Here is a 22,004-nt window from a genome sequence, read left to right as displayed (position 1 = left end):
AATACCCATCCCTCCACCAATGTACATTTTTTACCACCAGTATCCCTCGTTTCCCTCCCACCATCTCCATCACCCACCCCCTACCACCAGCCTGCCTCTGTGACAGGCACTTATCTTCTTTCTCTCTTTCTCTCCTTTTAGTGCGTTATGGTTTGCAATACAGGTACTAAGAGGTCATCATGTTTGTTCAGGGCATTTAAGTATTTTTATTAGGAAGGTATGGCTGGAATAGATCTTAACTTTAGCTTTGGGATGTGGATGTGACTGCTGTGGCTTCTGGAAGTACAGGGAGGTCAGGGGAGGTAGCCCATCCCGGCCCCGGGAAATTTCAGCCACAAGATATTCAAATTTTCAGCAGATTATATTTCAGTGAGGTGTGTCCTGAGATGGTACAGTCTGGCTAGGAATATGGCAGTGTTTTTGGATTGTGGAAGCTAGTGGCTGCTGTGGGAAGGGTGCTGTTCTGCTTTGGCAGGCACCAGGCTGACCTACCCCTCCTCCATTTACCTCGTCTGTTCAGTCTTGGGCAGGTCTGAGATTAACTTTGGCTTTTGGTCTTTTTTGAGGTTTATTTATGGGTCTCTGTAGCAAGGCTGATCGTAGCGCTTACATGGTGGTGCTGGAGTTCCTGGGTGTCTTATCAGTGCTTCCTGGAGTACAGGGAAGTGGGGGAGATAGCTCATCTCAACTTCAAGAAAGCCTGGATATTGCAGTTACAAAACCTGCATAATCACATTTTTTTTAATAGCTTAATATCTTGGTGAGGTCTGTCCTGAGATGGTGGAGTCTAGCCAGGGACCTGGTGACAGTTTTGGATTGTGGGAGCAAGTGGCTACCAGGGACTCTGCTTGGGCGGGCACCAGACTGACTTTTCCCCTTCCATTTTACCCTGGTCTGTTCAGCCTTGTCTGGGTCTGACATGAACTGTGACTTTTGATCTCTTCCGAGATGTATTTATGAGGTTTTGAAGCTAAACTGATAAATGAGCTTGAATGACTGAGCTGGTGTGGGTTTGTGGACATGGCTCCAACATACCTAACTCTTAGCCATTCAATTTCTCATGAAACTTGGTTCCGAGTTGTTGGTCTGCTAGAGGCATAGTGGTAATTTTTGGGTATTAGGAAGCTGCTACTCACTCCGCAGGTACAGATTGACCTACGGGCAGTACTGCACCCCCTTCAGTACTTTAAAGAGACAATAGTAAGTGTATGACCTTATTGTAGGCAGAAAGGAGAGTTACTTGCCTTTTCCATTACTTATTCTTACTCACTACTCCTGCTAGCTATTGTGCTTTCTAACAACCTGAGACCTTATTGGTTCCATATTCTGCCTTAAGTTTTTATTTCCATTCTTGAAGCTCAAAGCCTGGGTACTGTTTGTGATGGTGACCTCTTTTTCTTTTTAGCACATTATCAACTCAGCAGAATACCCTTTCGTCAACATCATCTGGGCGCACTTCAACATCCACTCTTTTGGTGAGTGTGGTGCTCTCAAAGAGGAAGTATGCTTTTATACACTTAGGACTATTCACCTGTAAGATTCCCTCGAGGGCATCTTGAAAATCTTTTATGAAGAACCAAGATGATAATAATTGATCTGGGGTTGCAGGACAGTTGTAAAAGGATGTCGGAGCGGGGTCAGAACAGTAGTACTGTCACAGGGCACCTGCCTTCCTGTGGCCAGCCTGGGTCTGATCCCTGAGCACTGCCACCTGTGGCCCACCCCCTACCCTACAAAAAAAAAAAAAAGCATATTGGATGAAAGAGGCAGGAGAATCCAGAAATACTGTGGCTGTTGGCCCAGTTTTCAAAACTCTGAAAGTAACTTTCCTTAATGTATTTTTCCGCCACTGAGGGGAAAATACTTGAACTTGCCTTGCAATGTGGGGTTTGTATCAATGATAAATTTATAATTGTTACAGCATTCTCATTCCTTGCCCTTGGATATATCAAAGTAGAAGTTCTGAAAACAATCAGTGTTGATACTCAGCATCCTTCTGAAAATAAATGTCAGAGCTTTTGGTCAAAGAATTAATGTTACTGTTTTAAGTTAAAACAACTGTGGAACCAAGCTAATGTTGTTAGGAAGACTGCTAATTTTTACGAAAAATCTATATTCAGGGGACCAGAGAGATAATATAGAATTTAAAGCACTTCTTTGTGTCATCTGACCCCAGTTCAGTCACTGGCACACCATTGTTGAGTGCAGCACTGGTGGCCCCCAAGCATCATAGAGCCAGAGCAGCCAGTTGGCAGAGAATCATCAGTAAGCACTCCCAGGCCTCCTGAGTATCTCCAGGGAGCCCGCCCCTCCAACTGCACACACACAAAATCCATTTTCAGTCTGGAGAGGTAGCTAGAGACCCAGGTACAATCCCCAGCACCTGATGGTCCCCCAGATACCATTAGGAATGATTAGTTCCTGTGTTCCATCATGGTGGCCCCCAAACCAAATACATACATGTAAAGATATTTGGGGGGTTAGGGAAGGAGCGATCATACAGTGGGTAAATTGACCCAGAAGCGATCCCTACTCCTGAGTACTGCTGGGTGTGACCCCAAAGTAAAACAAACTGAAAGATGGTTTGGTGGTTTTTTGTTTTGTTTTGTTTTGTTTTGTTTTGTTTTGTTTTGTTTTGGGGGGGGTCACACCCAGCAGTGCACAGGGGTTATTCCTGGCTCTGCACTCAGGAATTATTCCTGGCATTGCGGGGGGACGATATGGGATGCTGGGAATCGAACCCGGGTTGGCCGCGTGCAAGGCAAACACCCTACCCGCTATGCTATCATTCCAGCCCCTAAAAGATGTATTTTTAAATCCCAGGGAGATAACTCAAAAGAGTGAAGCATATGCCTGGGTTTAATTGCCATTGCCTTGTTCTCCAAGCATACCATTGTGGTGCTCTGGTAGTTCTTAGCACAGAGGGCCCCAGCAGCACTAGACTGAATATTGCTGGGAATGACCCTAAGGATTAGCTTGGGAGATGCCCATCAAAAAAAATTATAAAGTGGGGCTGGAGAGATAGTACAGCGGGTAGGGCGTTTGCCTTGCACGCGGTCGACCCGGGTTCAAATCCCAGCATCCTATATGGTCCCTTGAGCACGGCCAGGGGTAATTCCTGAGTGCAGAGCCAGGAGTAACCCCTGTGCATCGCCAGGTGTGACACAAAAAGCAAGCAAAAAAAAAAAAATTATAAAGTATCTTGGAGCTAATTTAGCAATTGGGGCATGTGCCTAGTGGGGTGCAGCCCTAGAGCTCCCAGGCACTATGGGGTGACCAAGGTAATCCCCAGTATTGTGGGACTTGAGCAGCATCAGTCTCATTCTTAGGTCCTAGCATTGACTACCAGCCCAGTTGACTGAAAATTGCTAATAGGGGCCCCTAGAGCATCCTAAGCACTGCTTTACATGACTTCCTTAACACCCTATCTCCAACAACTCAAAGAGAATCATTTCTGATAAAGCAATTGGTTTATGATGGAAGCATGGACTGGGGAATAATGAGGCTATAGCATAATACTTACATTTTTTCTTTCTTTTTTTTTTTTTTTTGCTTTTTGCTTTTTTGGTCACCCCCAGTGATGCTCTGGGATTACTTCTGGGGTTCTGCACTCAGGAATTACTCCTGGCAGTGCTCAGAAGACCATATGAGATGCTGGGAATCTATGGTGTTAAAGGCAAATGCCCTACCCGCTGTAACAGCACTTTGACCCCCTGTAGTGTAATATTTCTGGGTGGTTTTTTTGTTTGTTTTTTTGGTTTTTGGGTCACACCCGGCAATGCACAGGGGTTACTCCTGGCTCTTCACACAGGAATTACTCCTGGCGGTGCTCAGGGGACCATATGGGATGCTGGGAATTGAACCTGGGTCGGCCGCGTGCAAGGCAAACGCCCTACCCGCTGTGCTATCGCTCCAGCCCCCTGTAGTGTAATATTTCTGATTTAAGTTTATTGGTGCTTGTATTTTTTTAACCTGTGAGCTGGTCTCGTGCTAAACTGAAGAAGAGTGTGGGAAAGAGACTATGATATATTTTCGTATCTCAACTGCTGTTGTTTATTGGCTACTCAGTGTTGATCTGCAGGGCCATTTATCGTCAAGTGTTCACTACTGGACAGGGCATGATTGCGTTGTTCAATGAAACTTGGGGAAAGCTGGAGCATACTTAGTAATTTTTTTCTCACTACTTGCGCATTGGACCCTGGAGCCTTGCTGTAGCTTTTCTAATTTGGAAAGTTGATCTGTAATAGAATAAGCCTAAGAGATTCTCTTCCTGGGGCTGGAGAGATACATGGTAGAACACTTGCTTTGTATAGGACCTACCTGGGTTCGATTCCTGGCATCCCAACTGCTGAGGTATGGCTCAAAAACAAGAGAGAGATTCTTTTTCCTGACTTGCAAGCTAATCACTGTTTCCTCCTCTTCCGCCGCTCCTCTTTTTGAAGCATACAAGCGTGGAGAGTGAGGCGAATCTCCATTCTTCCTCCAGCACTTTCTCCACTACGTCCAGCACAGTTTCTGCACCTCCCCCTGTGGTCAGTGTGTCCTCGAGCCTGAATAGCGGCAGTAACCTGGGCCTTAGCCTAGGCAGCAACTCCACCGTCACAGCCTCGACTCGAAGCTCAGTTGCTACGACTTCAGGTAGTCTTGCATAGAAGATGGTGTTCCTTTAGGATGGAGGAGAGAAGTAATAGTATGATAAAACAAAACTGTAATTTCTCTCTTAGGAAAAGCTCCTCCCAACCTCCCTCCTGGGGTCCCGCCATTGTTGCCTAATCCATATATTATGGCTCCAGGGCTGCTACATGCCTATCCGGTAAGTGAAACTGAACCGTCTTCTCCATAAGATGAAATGCTCGAGCTCCTCTAGCTCTGGCTTCAGGTGGGTGACTACAACTGCAAAAGTGAGTAGCTGTCACATGTTAGCAGGTAAGATGGTAGTCTTGGTCATCTGGGAAGATTTTGGATGGGAGAAACTAAAGTGAGCCCCTAGCCTTCTACACAGACATTACACAAAACAAGTCATTGTGACTTGCTGAAGAGGGTGAACATTTTTGGTTTTTAGTTTTGGGGTCACACCCAGAAGTCCTTCCTAATGGTTGTTTTTAGGTGACCATGCAATGTGGGAGTCTAACCAAGGATTCCTGCACACAAAGCGTGTACTTTAGTCCTTTGAGATAACTCCCACATAACATTAAGCTTTATTTGAATACTATGAGAGCTGATAAAGTATTAGTCTGTTTATACATGACTTTTGTTTTACCTACCTCCTTAAATCAGAAAGAAAGCCTCAACCCCTTTTCTGATTCTGTTTACCTCCTCTTTGCCTATTTTCTTTAAGAAAAAACTAAAGGAATCAGCCTATATTATGAATGAGGATGAATATTCTGTTGATTGTTACTATTACGACCATATCCGTTAATACCATCATGATTATTTTTTTTAGCCACAAGTATATGGTTATGATGACTTACAGATGCTTCAAACAAGATTTCCATTGGTGAGTATGTGGGGTAGAACTTTTAAATGTTCAGTTGATGAAAAGTAACACACCTTGTTCTTTCCTAACCCATATGTCTATGTAGACCTGTTGATTTGAGATGTACATGAGGGACTGGAGAAATAGTAGCACATTTTAAGACACTTGCCTTGCATGTGGCTGATCTGAGTTTGGTCCCTGCCTGCCACTGCATATGGTCCCAAGGATTAAGCCCTTAACACAGATGCATGTGGTCAAGAAAACAAAGATAGGGACTTGGATGAATGATTCTAACCCACACAGTGAAGGCTCCACCATACAGTGAAGGCTCTTTTTTGACTACCTTTTTTTAAAAAAAAAAATCCTTTTTTGAGGTATTGCAATTTACAATACTATTAATGATGCTTTCATGCATTCATCATCCTAACACCATACCTATCTTTAGGTAGGAAACCTTATTTGCTTGGGGTCCACATCCAGCAATGTTCAGGGCTTACTCTTTGCTCTTTGCTCAGGAATTACTCCTGGTGGTGCTTGGGGGACCATATGGGATGCTGGGGATCGAACTCAGTTTGGCCACATGCAAGACAAGTGCTCTTTCCATTGTACTATCACTCCAGCTCCTCAGTGATTTTTTTTCTTTTTGGGTCACACCTGGTGATGCACAGGGGTTTTTCCTGGCTCTGCACTTAGGAACTGCTCCCGGCAGTGTTCAGGGGACCAACCATATGGGATGCTGGGAATCGAACCTGGGTCAGCTGTGTGTACAAGGCAGACGTTCTACCCACTGTGCTATCGCCCTGGCCCCACAGTGATCTTTTTTTAAGCCAACATTATGACCTCCTTTTCTCTATCTGTTGGTGGTGTAACTGGGGGTTGTGCACTTGATTGTGGTGCTCACCATCACTTGGTGTGGTTTGTTAGAGATGGCCCCTTTATCATGTTGCTGGAGCCCTAACTGCAATGCCCCGGATCACATTGGCTTGTTAGGCATGAGGGTAAGCTCAGGGATACAAATGACACAGGTGCTGTACTACCAACCAAATCCTGAAGTACTCAGGGAGCTTTATGTGGTACCAGAGATTCAGATAGACTCAATGAAATATAGCGGAACTTTATGTTTTCTGGTTGTGTCAAATATACTTTGAATTTCAGAACGATCTGCTTTCTTCTTAGTCTTCCTTGAAAACAGTTTGGAGGATTGAAAATATTTTTGGCCCTGGGATAGAGATAGTACAGAGGGTATATGGCTGACCCCACATGGTTCAGTCTATGGCACCCCATATGGTCCTCCAAACACCACCAGGAGTAATTCCTGAGTGCAAAGCCAGGAGAAACCCCTGAGAACTGCTTGGTGAAGGACAAAAGTCTTTTTGGTCTTGATGGACTCAATTTGTTTTCTGTTAGGCATAACAGTAGACCTTACCTGACCCTGCCCATGGTCAGGCAGGGGGGACAGTGTATGCAAGAGTGATGTGGAGTTCATGCCATCTCTAGTCAGCTTCATAAGTGGCTGAATAATTTGCGGTACTCCTACATTCTCCTGCTTTTCCTTCTTTGGAGTTACTCAGGCAGGAAAAGGAACCATATCAAGTCTTTTCTTTCTCTTTTCTAGGATTATTACAGCATCCCATTTCCCACACCCACCACTCCACTGACTGGGAGAGATGGTAGCCTGGCCAGCAACCCGTATTCTGGTAGGACTGGAGTGGGTTGAATAAGGGATATTGTACTGGGATTGTTGGTAAACATCTGATTTAGAGCAGTAAGGGACACATTTCTCTCCTTCATTAGTCTTTGAGAACAGAGAATAGATAAATCAAGATCAATATGTTTGGAATCCTGCCCCAAAAGGGCACAGTTAGCCTTTTTCCTCCTTCCCCACATTGTTTCTTTTCTCCCTCTGATTCCAGATGATGTCTTTTACTATATGTTCTTCTGAAGTCAGCACTCCAAATAATATCATCTTGGCTTTATCAGTTCTCCAGATTTTTCCAGGGAATACAGTCATTGGACTTACTTTCCTTCCTCTGCTCGCCTCTGTTCCAGTACCCTTTTCATAGTGCCAGTCATTTTGTCTTATCGTTATTGTTCCTGACTTGTCATGGTTTTTAAAGTCCAGCTTAGTGCTTTTCCCCTGGACATGAGGTCGGCAGAGAAATCATGTAGGAACTCTATTCTGAGGGCCTGCCCCTGTCATATTGCATAATTAGTTAACATCAGTCCTTGACCAGCAGTGTAAGAGTGTGTTGAACAATGCTAGTAGAGGGAGCCAGAAGAATTGAACTATTAATGATGTTTAAACAGAATCTTCTGTAATTGTGTGATTTTTGCACTGACATGGGGGAGAAAGGTGTATTTAGTCTCTACTTTCACAGGTGACCTCACGAAATTTGGCCGTGGGGATGCCTCATCCCCCGCTCCGGCCACAACCTTGGCCCAACCCCAACAGAACCAGACGCAGACTCATCACACCACGCAGCAGACATTCCTGAACCCGGCGCTGCCTCCTGGCTACAGTTACACCAGCCTGCCATACTACACAGGGGTTCCGGGCCTCCCCAGCACCTTCCAGTATGGGCCTGCTGTGTTCCCTGTGAGTATCTAGGCTTGGTCCTTGGGGCGAAAAGTCTGGTCCTGAACATTATCCTAGTTGCTTTCAAGGCTAATGTTTTTGTTTTTGTTTTTAATTTATTTTATTGAATCACCATGTGGAAAGTTACAAAGTTCTCAGGCTTATGTCTCAGTTATACAATGCTCAAACACTCGTCCTTTCACCAGTGCACATATTCTACCACCAAAAAAAAAAAAAGTATACCTCCCAACCCCCAACCCCCCAAGCCCCCCTTACATAACTGATAAATTTTACTTCCTTTTCTCTTTACCTTGATTACATTCCATATTTCAACACAAAACTCACTATTGTTGTTGGAGTTTCAACACAGAACTCACTATTCTTGTTGGAGTTTATCCCCCAAGAATATGGCCCTATTGACAAGGAAACATTTGATAATTAGTTTTCCACTGATGAGAATGAAGAGATATAAAGCTACTGCAGCCGTGCGGTTTAGGATTTCTGTATTTTAGTAATTAAGTCCAGGGAGATTTAAGTTGGAAATTGAATCATTTTCCTTCCTGGAGCAGCATGGAGCAGAAGCTTAGTTCACAGTCTGGAGACATGGCTGCAAGCACTCGCTGGGGCCCCAAGTAATATAGCTGGCTCTGGATCCTGGTCGTTCAGCAGCAAAGCGGCTGTGCAAAGGCATGGCCACCCGGGTCAAATCTTGGCTGAGCTCGAGGCGGCACCGGCCCCCTCAAGGCTAATGTTTTAATAGTGACTGAATGAGGAGGAACCTGGTAGAGTGGTGCTAGAATTGGTGGCATTAGATAAGCCTTTCTTGTTAGAACTAGCTAAAAATGGAAAGTGATACTAAATACTTGGCTTCCTTCAGATTTGTTCTTTGCTACCACTGCTCCTTCCTTCCTCTAAGTTACACCCTCACACTTACAGATTTCAGAAAACTGTGGGAGCCCATTTCACTAAGCTAGCTAATGATGGGTCAGTCTACATCAGGATGGATAACCCAATACCTGGAATAGGATGGGTGGAGTGAATGCTACCCTGCTGCCATTTCACTGCAGTTCTGAACTTTCTGCTTTCCAGGTGGCTCCTACCTCTTCCAAGCAGCATGGTGTGAATGTCAGTGTGAATGCATCAGCCACCCCTTTTCAACAGCCGAGTGGCTATGGGTCTCATGGATACAACACTGGTAAGCTTACTTTGACCCTGGCTGCCAATGGTATCTGTGGGATGAATTTTACTAAATGAATTGCAGGGAAGAGGACTGGGTGCTTGACAAAGCAGTATTTGTGAGGATGTCTGAGCAACATCCACAGGGAGTTTGATAGCAGAATATGTGTCCACTACTCATGATGGGATTGTCCAGTGACACATGTTGGCTGTTAGAATATATTGGGCTGAGAAGCAGGCCTGGGGACCCTGAGATTTCAGTGGAAGCAAGTGTCTATGCATAATACAAAGGGGAATATGGTCATTGAATAAAAGGCTAAGACAGTTCTTAGCTACTGTACTATCACAGGTTTGATTTAATTTTTTTTTTTCTTTTTGGGTCACACCTGGCAATGTTCAGGAGTCACTCCTGGCTCTGCACTCAGGAATTAACTCCAGACAATGCTCGGGGGACCTTGTGGGATGCTGGAGATCGAACTTGGGTTGGCTGAGTACAAGACAAACCACTTCCCTGCTGTACTATCGCTGTAGCCCTGATTTTAATCTTTTTGTAATACTATTTTTCTCATAGTCCCTTTTTATTTCCTAATCATAAGAACTTTATGGGGAGAAAGGAGTAGATAGTGAAGTCAGAGTTGGACTAAGTGAATTAGGCCCGTGGGTTCATCATTGGTACGACTGTCCTGTTTGCAACATCCAGTGACATGGTAAGGAGATAGGGACTTTTCACTGACCTAAACAATCACTGATTTCTTGCTCCCATACCTATGAACTACTCTTCACTTTTAGAAGAGAGAGTAAGAAAATGTCTTTGATTAAAATAATTTCATCTACATATTTTAAGTGCTATATAGATGACTATGAAGAGATAGTTGGAATCGATTGGAACTAGAGTAGTGGGTTGTCCTCCCAAATTCTCAGCTTATTGACAGTTTCATGGTGACCCTGGATGGAGCTACATCTGTGTTGTTCTGAACCCTTGTTATTGGCTCCAGGTGGGTAAATTTCCCAAGGTTTTCAGTGGCTGGGAAACCAAACAGTGAGAAGGCAGTAGACCGAGGATCCAACAGGTGGAATGTTGAACTGTGTCGTATGACTTAGAGTGGGTCTAGGTTTAGATTAGATCTTGAAGCATCACATTGAAAATTAGTGCACAGCATCACACTGAAAATTAGTGCACAGACTTTTGTTCCTGTCTCCCTCACTGAGTAGGGCCAACCCTAAGTCTTGGTGAGGGTGGAGGATTTTAAGCTTTATGACTTGCAGAGACCCCGTTTTGAAAATACTAGATTTCTTTTAGCTATACCAGGTCAAAAAATTCTAAGGTAGGACTGATAAAAGAGAATGACATAACTGATTGTGTAAATAGTAGCTTCTGACCTCCGTTAAGATTTCAGAAACCTGCTGTAACAGCCCTTTGAGAACCCCAGTTCCCAACCCCACAGAGGATTCTTATCATTCCATTCCTCATCAACCTCTAAATTCATTTATTTTTATGTATTTGATTCCTTTTAGGAAGAAAATATCCACCCCCTTACAAGCATTTCTGGACGGCAGAGAGCTAATTTGGCCCAAGGCTGGGGGCTGTGTTTTGTGTGTGTGTATAAAACTTGCACTGAAGTCTTGTTTCAGAAACCAGACCACTGAGGAGAGCCTGCCGAGCTGAGGCCATGCCCTACATGGCCTGGGGAAATGAGTTGGTGGATACCTTCTGGGCTTTTGAACTTGCCCTTCCCGTTTCCCTCTCCCCATGTGTCTGATCCTGTCTTACCCATTTCGAGTTCAAGTGGTGCAGCACCTCCGAAGCATCAATGCACACACCTGCTGTTGCTTTTGATTTCTGGAAGGCATGTAGTTTGAACTTGTAACAAAAATATTTGTAGTCTTCAATAAACTGTGGTATTTCTTTAGCTAACTCTGGCGTTCTTTCCGTGCATGTCTTTCTGGACACTAGCAGCCAATCTTATGAAGTGGCTAAAGGGTGGAGGGTGGCCTTTTCACTTAAATTCATTCAGCTTAGTCAAAGAACTTTTAACTTTTCAGTGCGGTGATTTTATTATGATGGGGGAGGAACACTCGTTTCCAGCCAGTTGGTCAGTTGGTGAAGAGAAACTATTGTAGAAAATCCCTGATTCTTCGTGCTAGTTCTTCACTTTCTCATTTAGATTTTCTTTGACATAAGCAGAGGAAGGATAAAATACAGCATCCTGTCCCATGAAAGGCAAAAGAGATGGTACTTAGAGCTGTCGTATGGGACATATGTTCCAAGGCTTAATCCCCATTACTGATGCCCCAGAGCCAAATGGTTGAGCTCTGTTAGTCTTTAGTGACCAGCTAGGTAATGACTCGGGCTGTGGAATCAGTGCTAGTCTAGTGCACTGTTCTTAGTTCTTCCATGGCTTTTTAGGGATTGTGAATTGTTAGTCGGTGTAGCTGGGGATGTGTAGGTCAGGATTAATTATAGCGCTTCTTTGTTTAGGGAATCCTTAGTTCCTCTCAATGCACTGGCACATCATCAACCCTTTGTTTACTGAGTTAACCTTCAAAGTGAGAACACAGCCTTGGTTAAATAGAACCCAGTTATTCTACTTTCTCTGTATGTGTTCACAGCCCTGTGGAATAATTTTGTTCTGCAAGTGACCAACTTTCCCAAGGGCTACCATGCTGAGAGTCTTTTCTCCTTTCCCTGGTCCATGTTGTAGTATGGTCGCCACTGCTTGTGAGTGGAGAAATAGGACATTAAAGCAAAAGAACTCTGAGTTACTTTCTCAAAATTGGTGAAGGATCGAGGATCGGTCTCTAGTACCCATATTTTCTAGCATCACCTAGTGCTTACATGAGACTATTACGACTACTACACAGTATCTTTCCTGCATTTTCCATCCCTACAATCAATATGCAAGTAGGATAGGCAGAAGTTGGCTTTTCAGCTAGGCTGCCTCTGGAAAGAATGAGACCAGATCAGATCTGGAACTAAGTTCCTTCCTACCGCATAGCCTGAGAACCCAGCTAGCCTATTCTCCTATTTTGTATGGAATAACAAAGGATTGTCAGAAAGCAGTTTGAAGTTTTGCAGTAAACGTCATTCTCTTGGGTTTTTTTTGCCTTAAGATTGTTACGTCTGTTCTACCTTACTAAGTTTTTTCCACACAAACCTCATTAGCTTAGCTTTTTCCAAAGTTTCAAGTTTACCAGTGATTTGCTAGATGGGTACCTGGGGTTTGAAAAAGGAAGAAATTCCCCATTAACTTCAGTAATGCCCAATGCAAATGTAATCCAGTATCCCTTTGTACTTAAGTGCAAAAGGCATAGCAAAGTGGTACACTGGAGATGCTAAAGTATTTTTAAGCACTTGATTTCTATAATACTTTTTCCAAGTTGGTGTTTGTTCCTCTGGGTTTGTAATGTGGGAGGGTGTTCAGAGTTGAGCTGTTAACTTCTGTGGAGAAGATTGGAGGGGCTGTTGAGAGTAGGAGTAACTTTTGAAGGCCGCCTTTGTATTAGGCATTAGAAAGATTTGGGTTCTAGAATTTGAAAGGGGATTGCAGTTAAATCCCCTTTGTGGGCATGAATTGAAGAGTCCTCATTTCTGATACGGTGATTTGACTACAGTGCTTCTAAAATAACATCGGTTGAAGGACTCCTAATGGATCAGAAGGATTCAAGAATATAGACCAAATGCAAAGTGGTTTTTCTATTTTGAAAAAGGAAGAAATTCCCTTTTATCCTAGCTCACAGAAACAATATGCTTTTAACACATGCTGTAAATTTCTGGTTAAATTTGAGTTATTTTGCTCAAATATTTGCATAAAATTTCTCTACTAAATAATGGCAGATTATTTTATATGAGGACTTTTTCCTCTCTTCTTTTTCCTTTTCTACCACAGTCTGTAATTTCAATTCAAAATGAAAAATGGTGCAACTATTGTTTGCTTAACGTTGTAGTAGTAGAGAATTTTTCAACAGGAAATATGCAATTGTTGGAGTATGGATTAGAATTTTATATGACAGAATTGAAGTTTTAAACTAGGATAACATTCATATTTTGTGTTCTGCCAAGGCTATAGGAGATAGATTACCCTATCTACCTTCCTTAGCCCCTTTCTTCATCATGCTTAAGGTTAAATTGCAGAGGTAGAAATTCATCTTGGTGCCAGCTATAAGTATACAGCCAAGAAGCTTTTCCAAGATTCTGGAGATGCTGGGCTGAGTGACCAAGACTGAAAATGGAAATGCTCTTGGGATTGGACTGAACTGCTCTGGTACTTGCCTTTTGCTGTGGAGGCATGGATGGTGAGCCCGAGTCTCTTCATGAGAGAGCCAGACTCCCTGTCTTCAACAAGATTGGAGTTTGGCTAGATTGTTTTGTTTGATTTGGGGGCCACACCCAGCACTGCTCAGGGGCTACTCCCAGTTCAGTTATTGGGTCACTTCTGGTGGTGGTTGGGGTATAGTGCAGTGCCAAGGATTGAACTCAGGCCTCCTGCATGAAATGGACACTAGCCCTTTGAGATATCTCCCTGACCCTGGGGGAACTAACTTGAAGCGGACATAAAAAGTTCAATATATTTCTATTGGGCTTTGGTAACAGAAGTGTTTTGGAAAACTATGCTAGTGGGGTTTGGCTATATTCCCTTAACTCCCTTCTCTCCCCCACCTCACCTTCAACAACTCATCACCTTGCTTTCCCCTATATATTCAGTACACGCTTGAAAAGTACAAGAGAACCCTTAGGGAATCTTGGAGTTATGAGCTTTCATTTAGGGCTGAGCTGAAGTTGGGAAAACAAATCAAAATTCCCCTGCAATATTCTAGCTAGAGAAAGGCTGCACACCACCTCCTCGCAGATATGGGGGCTAGGCAGCTAGTTGAGCTAATCCTGTCTGTTTCCTCCCTCCCCCAGGTGTTTCAGTCACCTCCAGTAACACGGGCGTGCCAGATATCTCGGGTTCTGTGTACTCCAAAACCCAGGTAGGTGCCTGGCTCTGGATAAAGTGGAAAGGGAGACATGGTGATGGAAGTGGAGTTGGCAGTGATAGTACAGAGACTAAGAACAACCCCAGCGTCAGGAACCTCTTCCTCTTAGAAAATGATCTCTAGAATTTACTTTTTAAAATGTTTTTTTTTTTTGTTTTTTTTTTTTCTTTTTGGGTCACACCTAATGAAGCTCTAGGATTACTCCTGGCTCTGCAGTCAGGAATTACGCCTGGTGGTGCTGGGGGTACCATATGGGATGCTGGGGATTGAACCTGGGTTGACCGCGTCCACGGCAAACACCCTGCCCACTGTATATCGCTCTGGCCCTAGATTTTATTTCTTGAATGTTAAATACAGCTGGGGATAGGGGGCAAGAGGTTAGAAATGCGGGAAGGTGAGGGAGTGGTATGACTTTGTTGTTCTGGGCGTACACCTGGCAGTGCTTAGGGCTTACTCCTTGCTTTGTGCTCAGGAATCACTCCTGGCGGTGCTCAGGAGACCATATGGGATGCCAGGATTGAACCTGGGTTGGGTGCTTGCAAGGCTAGCGCGCTACCACTTCCACCACACTGTCATTCTGGCCCAAATTATCATCATGCCATCTAATATACTCTACCTCTGTCTTAGCTCTTTACCTATTTACCCCCCAGCCTTTTTGTAACTTTGCAAAAGAAAGAGTATGAAATGAAAGGAAATTAGGTTGTTTCATTCTTTGTAAGCACATATATTACAAAGAATGGGAAAAGAGACAAGCCAAGTATCTGATGTGTGAAGCATCTGAAATATCCACAGATTGGTGGTGTGTTGCTTTTATCCCCCACCACTATTAAGTGATAGAAAGTTTGAGGTTTAGGAGTTATGGCCTAACTCCTAAGTATGAATTAGTTCAAATATTGAGAGTTAACAGCCAACATTCAGAGATACCTCAGTATGTGTGTGAAATTTTTTTGCAATAACTTAGTTTTTTCACATAAAACTTGAAGGTCACAATAGATTTCACAAATTTTTCGTCTTCCTTGCATTTTGGTCTTTACATCTGAGAGGTTATATTTTATGTATGCTGAGATTTGGTGCAGTTTTTTCGAATCACATAGCTATTGAGGGCAGAGCTAAAACTGAGACAAAGTCAGTCCTAGGATGGTGTTCATTTTAGACACTGATGCTTGTGGAGGTTGGGGGAGTTTGGGTATGAACATTTTACAGATTAGTTTGCTGACTCCCTTTACTTTTTCTCCCCCATCGTCCTGAATAGCAGTCCTTTGAGAAACAAGGTTTTCATTCTGGTACTCCTGCTGCCTCCTTCAACTTGCCTTCAGCCCTAGGAAGCGGGGGGCCCATCAATCCAGCCACAGCTGCTGCCTATCCACCTGCCCCCTTTATGCACATTCTGACCCCCCATCAGCAGCCGCACTCCCAGATCCTCCACCATCACCTGCAGCAGGACGGCCAGGTAATAGCCCATCCCCTTCTCTCCTTTCCCTTCCTCTTCCGATCCTTACAGCTGCCTCCCCTTTCCTTTTCTTACCCGTCCTCACCACCACCTTCACCCAGTCCCCAGCGCCAGCCATGGGCACACAGCACATACAGACACTAGCGCACATAACACAAACAGATAGTAAGGAGATGGCAGAGAAAGGGCCAGGTGGAAACCTTTTTTGCAGGGTTCCATTGGTGCCTTTCTTCTCCACCTCCTCTTAGAGTACAGTTGTCCTCATCTGCTCAGACCTGGGTCACACCTCCCCTCTTACCTCTCCCAGCCTTCCCCCTACCCCAACATAGCTTTCCCTTCTAATGGTGGAGTTCTATTGTCAAAGTTTGTCCCTTTATTTTCCATATATCCTGGTTCTGCCTCAGCTACCATATTTGCAGATGATTCTCTGTTGCCAGCGCCAGCAGGAGGAGCAGGTAATGAAACTGAATGATATGCTTGAACCCACTCCTTTCAGTCCCCATTTCACCTCCACAGCCTCAGGGAACTTGAAGAAAAAATGTTGCACGGTCACAAATCGGGATACACAAACACAAACACCTTGCTGGGCTCTCCTGTTCCTCTCTTGTCCTCCCCCCCTCAATGCCTTCTTTTTCCTTTACCCTTTTCTGATTCTAGAAAACACTTGGTTACTGGAATGGAAAGGATTCTTTCGACAGCATCTGGAGCCTTGGGCCTCAGACTGTCTCTCCCACTTGCCTGAATGGGCTCAGAGATGTGATGTGTGGGATGGGTTCAAGTGGGGGGGTACAAGTGACCTGTCTATTGGAGTTGATTGGGGAAGCAGTAAAAAGGGCTTCCTTGCTCTCAAAGGCCTAATGGCAGCATTTATGGGTTTCAGTGAAAATGAAATCACTTGGTGATCATTCATTTCCCAGAAGCTATCATTATTTAGAGTAGCCTTTTCTCAGACAGGGCATGGGGAGGAGTAGGTGAGTGGGAAGAAGGCAGAACTGAAATGAGTAGAAAGGATTCACTATCTTCTGTCTGAAGGTATCCTTTCGTCCTCTCATCTTTCTTATCTGAGACTAGCAGCTATATAAGCCAGATTTTCTGTGGTTGAGTAGGAAGCTTCAGGGGAGTTTCTAAAGCAGGGGGAATGGAGAGCAAAAGATTTCCATATTGCCAGTGGAAGATGTCACAAGTGTGTCCCGCTAACTAGACAACTTTTTCCTCCCCATCATCCTCCCATTCCCCTGCAGACGGGCAGCGGGCAACGTAGCCAGACCAGCTCCATCCCGCAGAAGCCCCAGACCAACAAGTCTGCCTACAACAGCTACAGCTGGGGGGCCAACTGAGGCCCTGGTCCTCTTCTCCCGGTCCCAACTGAGAGGGCTTCTCAGCCTGGCAACTATGGAAACAGCATCAAAGAGAGAAAGGAATGTGGGGGGGTTCCGCTGCCCCCCATCCCCAGCGGCCCCCACCCCATGCCTCAGCTTCATGTCTGTTCCATTCCCATACCATCCCCACTCTGTTGTATGTATTATAGATTTGTATTTTCTGTTTTTTTCTTCCTTTCCTCTCTTCCCCCCCCCCCCCTGCATTCAAGATTATGAAACTTTGCTGTGGGCCCTGCCTTTCCTTCTCCTGTTCACCCTGGTGGTGTATGGGTGAGGTGGGGAGGGGGGACCCCCAAATATATATCAGCCCAACAGCCCTAAGTCTCCTCCTTTATTATTAGGAAACAAACAAAAAAAATGGCGTCATGAATATGAACAGCATTGTCAGATGAATTAGTTGAAGTGTTTTTTTTTTTTTGTACTGTGTCCTCAAATTTAATGGATTAATGTGTCTTGTATATATAAAAAGAAAACCTCTACCTTCAGCCTCTGCCCATTCTTGCTCCGTCTAGGATATCCTCAGTTTCGTCGACGACCAGCTTGGTGAATAAGTATTACTATACCAACTGGGCCTTTCCTAGCAGGCCCCGAAGGCAGTGGAATAAAATGAAATCTTCGCCCTTTAAGAACTCTGGCCTTATGTGCTAGTACCTTGCCCTTGAGGGGATGCCCATCCCTTCTCCCCTCAGAATCTTGCAACCTGGTGCCTGCACAGAATCCCTGCAAATCGTCACGTGCTCCAGAAACAGCCCCGACTCCAGCGGATCCGGGCAGTGAAGGAAGCGGGCCAGTGGCTATTGGGGTGGGCGTGGGAGAGCCCCAGCGGCTCTGTGGGGTCCGGGCAGTGAGCGTGGAGACCTGATGGCAATAGCACGGGGCCGGTGTCTCCGTGTCACGGAGCAAAGCTATACCCGAGCGCTCGCGCAGGCAGGAAGTGGGGGCGCCGAGGGGACATTCAGGGCGGCAGCTCCCAGGCCCGCCGACCGCCCGCCAGCCTGGGGGCCTCCCTCCCCACCACTGCGGCCTCAGGCGATGGGCCGCGGGCGCCGCTCTGGCCCGACGAGGCCCTAAGGCAGCGCAGGAGAGTGACCCCGAGAAAACAGGTGCCGCCTCGGGGCGCCTGCCGCGCGCTCGCCCCGCCCCGCCAGGCCCGCGGCCGCTTTACGACAGCGCGCGGCTCACGGGCTTGCTTTCCGGCAGTGCGGCCGGCGCGAGCTCGATTTCCGGTCGTCCCGCGCCGCCTGCCCCCAGGTGTGAATGGGCCGCGGGAGGGGGTCAAAGGTTCGAGTCCCGGCGTGGGAATGAGCCTCTTTGACCTTTTCCGGGGCTTTTTCGGCTTTTCTGGACCGAGGAGGTGAGCATGGGTTCGGGACACACGAGGGGGCTCTCGAGGGCAGCCCGACGCCAGCACCTACTTGGTAAAGCCTCCCCGCTTGGCGTCCTTGCGGGGAGGACCCGAGCGTGGAGCGCCCGGCCCGCGACAGGGCCCGCGGCGGTAGCTAGGCGAGCCCGGGGTGATGCAACAGGCAGCCGGGGCCGGGGAAACAATGGGGCCTCGGCGGGGACCTGTGCCGGGGAGCCGCGGCGGGGCGCGGGGCGGGGAGGAGGCCCGTGCTGGGGCCCGCCCGGCCCAAACTCCGCTCCCAACGGCCGCCCGAGAACTGCCGGCTGCTGTGTTTCTCCCCGGCCGGCCAGCTCCTGCAGCCCCGCGTGAGCGTCTGCCTGCCCCACTCTGCCACCCGTGGGTTCATTTCGTGACAAGCAGTGATGAAATCTTGATGACCCATCTGCCTCCGCCCCCAGCCCCAGAGACCCTTTTTTTGGAGGGATGACTCGAGATGAAGAAGAGGAGGAGGAGGAAGAGGACGAAGGAGCCACCTGGGGCCGTGGGAGCCCTAGGTTCGAGGGCCCCCAGCAGCCCGAGGAATTTGGCTTCGGTTTTAGCTTCAGCCCAGAAGGAGGGATGCGTTTCCATGATAACTTCGGCTTTGATGAGCTGATCCGAGATTTCAATAGCATCTTCAACGAGATGGGCGCCTGGACCTTGCCTTCCCGTCCTCCCGGTGTGTGGCTTCCCCGCTGGAACCGGAGAGAGCAGGTTTTTGGTGGGGTGGGAGCCTGCACACGGGTGGGAACTGTGAGAAAACGGTTTTTGGGAGCCCGAGGCCTTTCGTAGCATTTCCTTGTACCTCTTTGCAGAACTTCCTGGTCCTTCATCAGAGACACCTAGTGTGGGACAACGGGAGGGACAGACCCTTCGGGACTCTATGCTGAAGTATCCAGATAGTCACCAGCCCAAGATCTTTGGGGAGGTTTTGGAGAATGATGCCAAGACAGAATCCCACGGTGCAGCCTCAGACTGGGACTCTCAGAGATCTTTTTCCAGGGTGAGTGACCCAACAGGCCCTCGGAACGTGTGGGAACAAGCCAATTCCTCACTGGAGTTTTAACAGGCTTGGGGTGAGTGTCTAGGCCCTCCGCTCACTGCGTGTATGTATGTATGTATTTAGGAGTGTACATCTGGTGGTGCTCAGGGAAGCACATGTTGTGGGGGACAAAACCCAGGTCTTCTGCATGCAGCACATGTGCACCCCAGCTCTTGGAGCTCTCTCTGTGGCCCATACATTTGTGTTTTGTAGATTAAATTTTAAACTTCATGGGGGAGGGGGAGTATTTCTTTCAAAAGTCTTAGTCTCCCTTAGTTCTCAAGGTGGATGACCCCACCTTCCTCTCACCCCCACCTCCCATGTGTGTGGGAATGATCCCGATGGGGTGGTCCCCTCAAGTGCAGTTGTGGAAGAGCCCTTTCTGTTCTTTTGCCTAAAGGAAGTTTGGGGCAGAGAGATAGGACAGGGGCCAGGGTGCTTTGCTTTCATGGCACTGATCTGGGTTCTGTCCCTGACACCCTTGAGTGTTCACAAAGCTCCTCTAGGAGTGATCCCTAAGCACAGAGCCAGGAGTAAGCTCTGACCACCACTAGGTGTGATTTCCCCCGCCCCCAAATAAATCAATAAATAAAAAGGTAGGTTAAAGAAGAGTGCTGGGTGATTTTATTTCTGCAAAATGGATTGTAGACCAGAGAAGTTTGAGAACCTCTCTCTGGTCTGTATGATTCTTGGACCCAGCAGGATTACTGTGGGGGGTACAGTAAAGAGTTTAGGTAAGTTGCATAAATAAACAAAACAGCCAGAAGCAGGTGAGTAAATAAAACTGCCCTGCATGAGAATCCTGCTTCCTAGGGAAAGGTAGTTTTTCAGTTCAGGACTAGTGTGAGTGCCATCACCCCCTGGAGTTTCAGACTGAAAGGTACTGGTTCATCTTTTCCAGTTTGATGATGTGTGGCCTGTGGCTCCCCCTTCTAGAGCCAGAGAGGACAATGGTGAGTCTGGAGGTAAAAGATAGCCCCCAGCCAGTTTTCTTGATGCTCCTCTGCTGTCTGGTTGGTGCTGCTTCCTGCCCCCAATCTCTGCTCTTTCAAGTTTCTTCTTGCCCTTCTAGATCTTGATTCCCAGGTTTCCCAGGAAGGCCTTGGCCCAGTGTTGCAGCCCCAGCCGAAGTCCTACTTCAAGAGCGTCTCTGTGACCAAGATCACTAAGCCTGATGGGGTGAGTCAGGAGTCGGGTGAAGGGGCTGTGGGAAGAGTGAGGCCCCTCAGGATTCGACACATTCACCTGTGGGGATACCAGAGTCATGCTGCGGGGTTTCTTTCTAGACAGTGGAAGAGCGCCGGACTGTAATGGACAGTACTGGCAAGTCGGAGACCACAGTGACCCGTCAGGAAAAGGGTGGCAGTCCTAGAAGTGGTGAGTGATGGAATTAAAAGAGGGTCTATCTTGCAGCTCCTTGGGGGAAGGAGATTTGACGTACCTGTCCTTTCCCCCCACTTCCCTTTCTGTGATGAGACAAGAAGAGATGTGCTTCCACGTTCTCTGTTTTGGTTTGTTTGGGGGCCACACCTGGGAATGTTCAGGGGTTACTCTTGGCTCTGCACTCAGGAATTACTTTTGGCAGAGCTTGGGGGGTCCAGATGGGATGTTGGGGTTGAACCCAGGTCAGCCTTGTGCAAGGCAAGTACCCTGCCTGCTCTACTATCTCTCGGGCCCCACTCTTGCACTCTCTTGGTCATGGTGCTCGCAGTGCTTGCTGGGGTCCACACTTTATTTGGGATACTCGCACTCTTTGTTTTGTTTTGGATTGATTTGGTTCGGGGTTTGGCCCATACTCAGTGATGCTCAGGATGACTCCTGCTGGGGGGAGGGGGGGAGGGCTGGTATAATGGGTACAAGGGCTCTGGCTTGGGTCAACCTGCAATCTAAGCACTTTCCCCACTCTACTCTCTTCTGCGCACACTTGGCTGCCGTGCTTGCCAGGGCTCCCTTGCTGGTGGTGCTTGCATACTCAGTCACAGTGCTCAACTGAAGACACACGCTTGGGTGTGAATAGGAAGATCCGAGGCCACTGGGGTCCAGCTCGCTCATGCAGGGTGCTCGTTGACCTCCCTGCAAGGCGGGAACCGCCCAGCTGTCCCTTCCAGGGCCCCCTTAGCACCTGGAATATGGTTCTTCGTGTCGCTGCCCGGCTGCCTTTATTTAGACCGTCTGTTTATATCACTCTCTTTCCTTTAGATCCAGAGTCTCCAACACCTCCAGCTATGAATGATGCCTTTTCCATCCTGGATTTATTCTTAGGACGTTGGTTTCGGTCCCGGTAGCTTGACCTTCAGAGGCCTTTGGTTCGTTTCTTCTCCCTTCCCTTACTGACTGTCAGTGGGCTTAGCCTCTCCTGCTCCTCAGGGCCGTGGCGGAAACATTGAATTGGGGATGTCAGTCACACACCCAAACTGACCAATAAAACCTTTTATTTATGCTAATTCGCAGTCTTGATTATTTTCAAAGCTATCCCACTTGGGTGGTGGTGGGGTCCTCCCAGGCAGTGCTCAGGGGCTCAAGGACCATTCCTTGTGTTGCCAGT

The 22,004-nt window shown here is 46.8% G+C and overlaps 2 protein-coding genes and 1 non-coding gene across 26 annotated transcripts in view; all 3 read left to right on the top strand.

Annotated features, from left to right (window-relative positions):
• The window catches only part of UBAP2L (ubiquitin associated protein 2 like), a 54,700-nt gene extending 36,689 nt beyond the window's left edge, over nt 1–18,011 (top strand). For 8 of the 20 annotated variants that reach the window (XM_055137636.1, XM_055137648.1, XM_055137639.1 and 5 more), the window contains 11 exons: nt 1,406–1,475; nt 4,443–4,638; nt 4,725–4,813; nt 5,444–5,497; nt 7,092–7,173; nt 7,855–8,072; nt 9,141–9,246; nt 14,131–14,198; nt 15,457–15,654; nt 16,059–16,109; nt 16,896–17,512. In XM_055137636.1, the coding sequence (XP_054993611.1) occupies nt 1,406–1,475; nt 4,443–4,638; nt 4,725–4,813; nt 5,444–5,497; nt 7,092–7,173; nt 7,855–8,072; nt 9,141–9,246; nt 14,131–14,198; nt 15,457–15,654; nt 16,059–16,109; nt 16,896–16,991 (1,228 nt within the window). In that variant the 3' untranslated portion in view covers nt 16,992–17,512. Of the gene's footprint in view, nt 1–1,405; nt 1,476–4,442; nt 4,639–4,724; nt 4,814–5,443; nt 5,498–7,091; nt 7,174–7,854; nt 8,073–9,140; nt 9,247–10,742; nt 11,138–14,130; nt 14,199–15,456; nt 15,655–16,058; nt 16,110–16,895; nt 17,513–17,545 lie in introns of those variants that run through there. The other 12 variants (XM_055137649.1, XM_055137646.1, XM_055137655.1 and 9 more) reach the window with 5 other exon arrangements.
• On the top strand, nt 6,882–7,017 carry LOC129405394 (small nucleolar RNA SNORA58). The gene has a single exon (XR_008630546.1). It is a non-coding gene; the product is annotated as a small nucleolar RNA SNORA58 (small nucleolar RNA).
• Nucleotides 18,012–18,211: 200 nt separating the features above from the next.
• Nucleotides 18,212–21,903, top strand: HAX1 (HCLS1 associated protein X-1). 5 transcript variants are annotated; one of them, XM_055137660.1, is made up of 7 exons: nt 18,212–18,387; nt 18,837–19,096; nt 19,233–19,420; nt 20,361–20,424; nt 20,532–20,638; nt 20,746–20,836; nt 21,659–21,903. In XM_055137660.1, the coding sequence occupies exons 1-7, from the start codon at nt 18,335–18,337 to the stop codon at nt 21,742–21,744; spliced, it is 849 nt and encodes a 282-aa protein (XP_054993635.1). In that variant the 5' UTR covers nt 18,212–18,334; the 3' UTR covers nt 21,745–21,903. The 5 variants fall into 5 exon arrangements, with proteins under 5 accessions (XP_054993635.1, XP_054993636.1, XP_054993633.1 ...); XM_055137661.1 differs by having other exon boundaries at nt 18,215–18,387; nt 20,361–20,412; XM_055137658.1 differs by having other exon boundaries at nt 18,221–18,387; nt 18,978–19,096.
• The last annotated feature ends 101 nt before the right edge of the window (nt 21,904–22,004 follow it).

This window comes from Sorex araneus, chromosome 5, assembly GCF_027595985.1.
Source record: "Sorex araneus isolate mSorAra2 chromosome 5, mSorAra2.pri, whole genome shotgun sequence".
Taxonomy (NCBI): domain Eukaryota; kingdom Metazoa; phylum Chordata; class Mammalia; order Eulipotyphla; family Soricidae; genus Sorex; species Sorex araneus.
The sequence above is the reverse complement of the archived record's forward strand: the minus strand, read 5'-3'. Positions and strand labels throughout refer to the sequence as shown.